The sequence below is a fragment of the Bison bison genome, unplaced genomic scaffold (genome assembly GCF_000754665.1).
Source record: "Bison bison bison isolate TAMUID 2011002044 unplaced genomic scaffold, Bison_UMD1.0 scf7180017864495, whole genome shotgun sequence".
In the NCBI taxonomy this organism is placed as follows: Eukaryota; Metazoa; Chordata; class Mammalia; order Artiodactyla; family Bovidae; genus Bison; species Bison bison.
Window position 1 is genome coordinate 13214847 of NW_011495054.1, and position 1746 is coordinate 13216592.

General features: G+C 57.6%; 2 protein-coding genes across 2 annotated transcripts in view; one reads left to right on the plus strand and one right to left on the minus strand.

The window, feature by feature from the left end:
* INPP5J (inositol polyphosphate-5-phosphatase J) overlaps positions 1-164 on the plus strand; it is a 10999-nt gene extending 10835 nt beyond the window's left edge. Inside the window, 2 exon segments of the mRNA XM_010828875.1 lie at positions 41-76; positions 78-164. Coding sequence (XP_010827177.1) covers positions 41-76; positions 78-164 — 123 coding nt within the window.
* A 1171-nt stretch (positions 165-1335) lies between these two features.
* Positions 1336-1746, minus strand: part of PLA2G3 (phospholipase A2, group III) — a 5367-nt gene continuing 4956 nt past the window's right edge. Inside the window, exon 8 of the mRNA XM_010828787.1 lies at positions 1336-1692. Within this exon, the coding sequence (XP_010827089.1) occupies positions 1479-1692 (214 nt within the window). The 3' untranslated portion in view covers positions 1336-1478. The remainder of the gene's footprint in view (positions 1693-1746) is intronic.

A 1746-nucleotide genomic window follows, 5' to 3' on the forward strand; every position in this document is an offset into this window, starting at 1 on the left:
GCCTCGAAGCCTGGGCTTGCTGCCTGCCTTGCGCCTAGAGACTGTAGACCCCGGTGGGGGTGGCTGCTGGGGACCTGGATCGGGGGGCCCTGGCCTCCTCCGGCAGCCTGTCTCCCAGCCCCCAGGGTCGGCAGGGGCTAGAGGAGGGGGGCCTGGGGCCCTGAGGGTGGGGTGGGCGGGCGGGCCCAGGGGTCCCCCACTCTGCCTCAGTCTTCTGCAAACCCACCTGCCTCCCACCGGCTGCTGCTCCAGCTTGATCTGCACCTGCCACTCTGTTCTGGCCAGGGGTGGTCCCTCAAACTCAGTCCTGGCACCTCAACTGTGACAATCAGCAAAGCCCTATCCTGGCCCCCATCTGGGATGGGGGGCGGAGCAAACCCAGAGGTCATTGTTTAGGAATTAAATTCTCCAGCTTCACTCCCGACTCCTTCCTAACTTGCTAGCAGTCTGGGGTGGGGAGCAGGTGGTCGGAGGAAAGGACTACAGAGGCGAGAGGATGACAGGTCTGACAATGACTAGGCACCAGCTGTATACATTACACATGCCATCTCCTTTAATCGGCACCATAAGCCTGAGTTGTGGCACTGAGTTCAGTGCAGTTCTTAGCCCCATTTCACAGATGAGCAAACTGAAGCCTTCAAGAGGTGCTATGAACCTTTGCAAATCAGTTGTCTTAAGTGCAGTTTGGCTGGGTGTTGGAGGGAGAGAACATTTACTGGGTGCTGAGTGCTGTCTGGGAGTTGGTTCACTTAATCCTCAACAACCCTATGAGGTAGCTCCTGTCTACATCCCTGTTTCTCAGAGGAGGAAACTAAGGCTCAGAGTGAAGGAGGTCTCTTGCCCAAGGGCATAAGGAAGATCTGAATTTAGGTTTAGGGCAGAAAGAATGGGCCAGGGTTGGGCTGGGAAGGGCATAGCAGCTGTTAATAGAAGGGGTCCCTTGAGGAGGAGGGGAGTTAAGAAGCCCCTCTCTAGCTCCCCCATCCTGTATTCAGACACAGGCACTTCTGTGACATCCCTCCTTCACCACCCTCTGCCCCCAGACCTCAGCAGGCAGGCTCTGGGGTTTTCCTGGACAACTCTTTTGAGCCGTGTGTTAATTTCACAACATGGACATATGTGTACCTCCTCCTGGTACCTCCTGGGGCTTCTGCAATATTATCCTCTCCTCTTTCCCATCTGGTTGTTAAGTCCCTGGGAAGGCCCAAGCCTGGGGCAGCAGAATGAGCCTCCTGAATACCACATCCAAGCACGGAGAGGTTGTGTCACCAGCCCAAGATCACCCAGCACAGCAGGAGACATGGTCCAGCATTTGGGCCTTGGCCCCCCCCAACCCTACCCATGGGGCCCTCTGTCTGTCCACAAGAGCCTGTCCATGCTTCAGTCTCACAATGGAGGGAAAGCTGAGACCTGCCCCCTTCCCAGGGCCCAGCAAAGCCCTGGGTCCGATCTAGTGCCCAGGAGAACAAGAAGTGAGGTCACTGGTTCCAGGATTTCTGCTGCCCTTTGGGTCCTCTGGCTCCCTGGGTCAGCTGCAGGCACCGGTCATAGAATGATGTGGGGGCCTTTGGGTGCTCTGAAGGCCTTGCCTGCCTGTGGTGTGTGCCTGACCCCTGGAGCTGGCGTCGCCTCTGCTGAAGTCGCCGCAGGTGCTGAGCTGCCACTCTGATGGCCCTGGGGTCACTGGAACAGCTGTGGGGACAGAAGAGGAGGACAGAGGGTCATAGCTGGCAAGAAACCCACCCT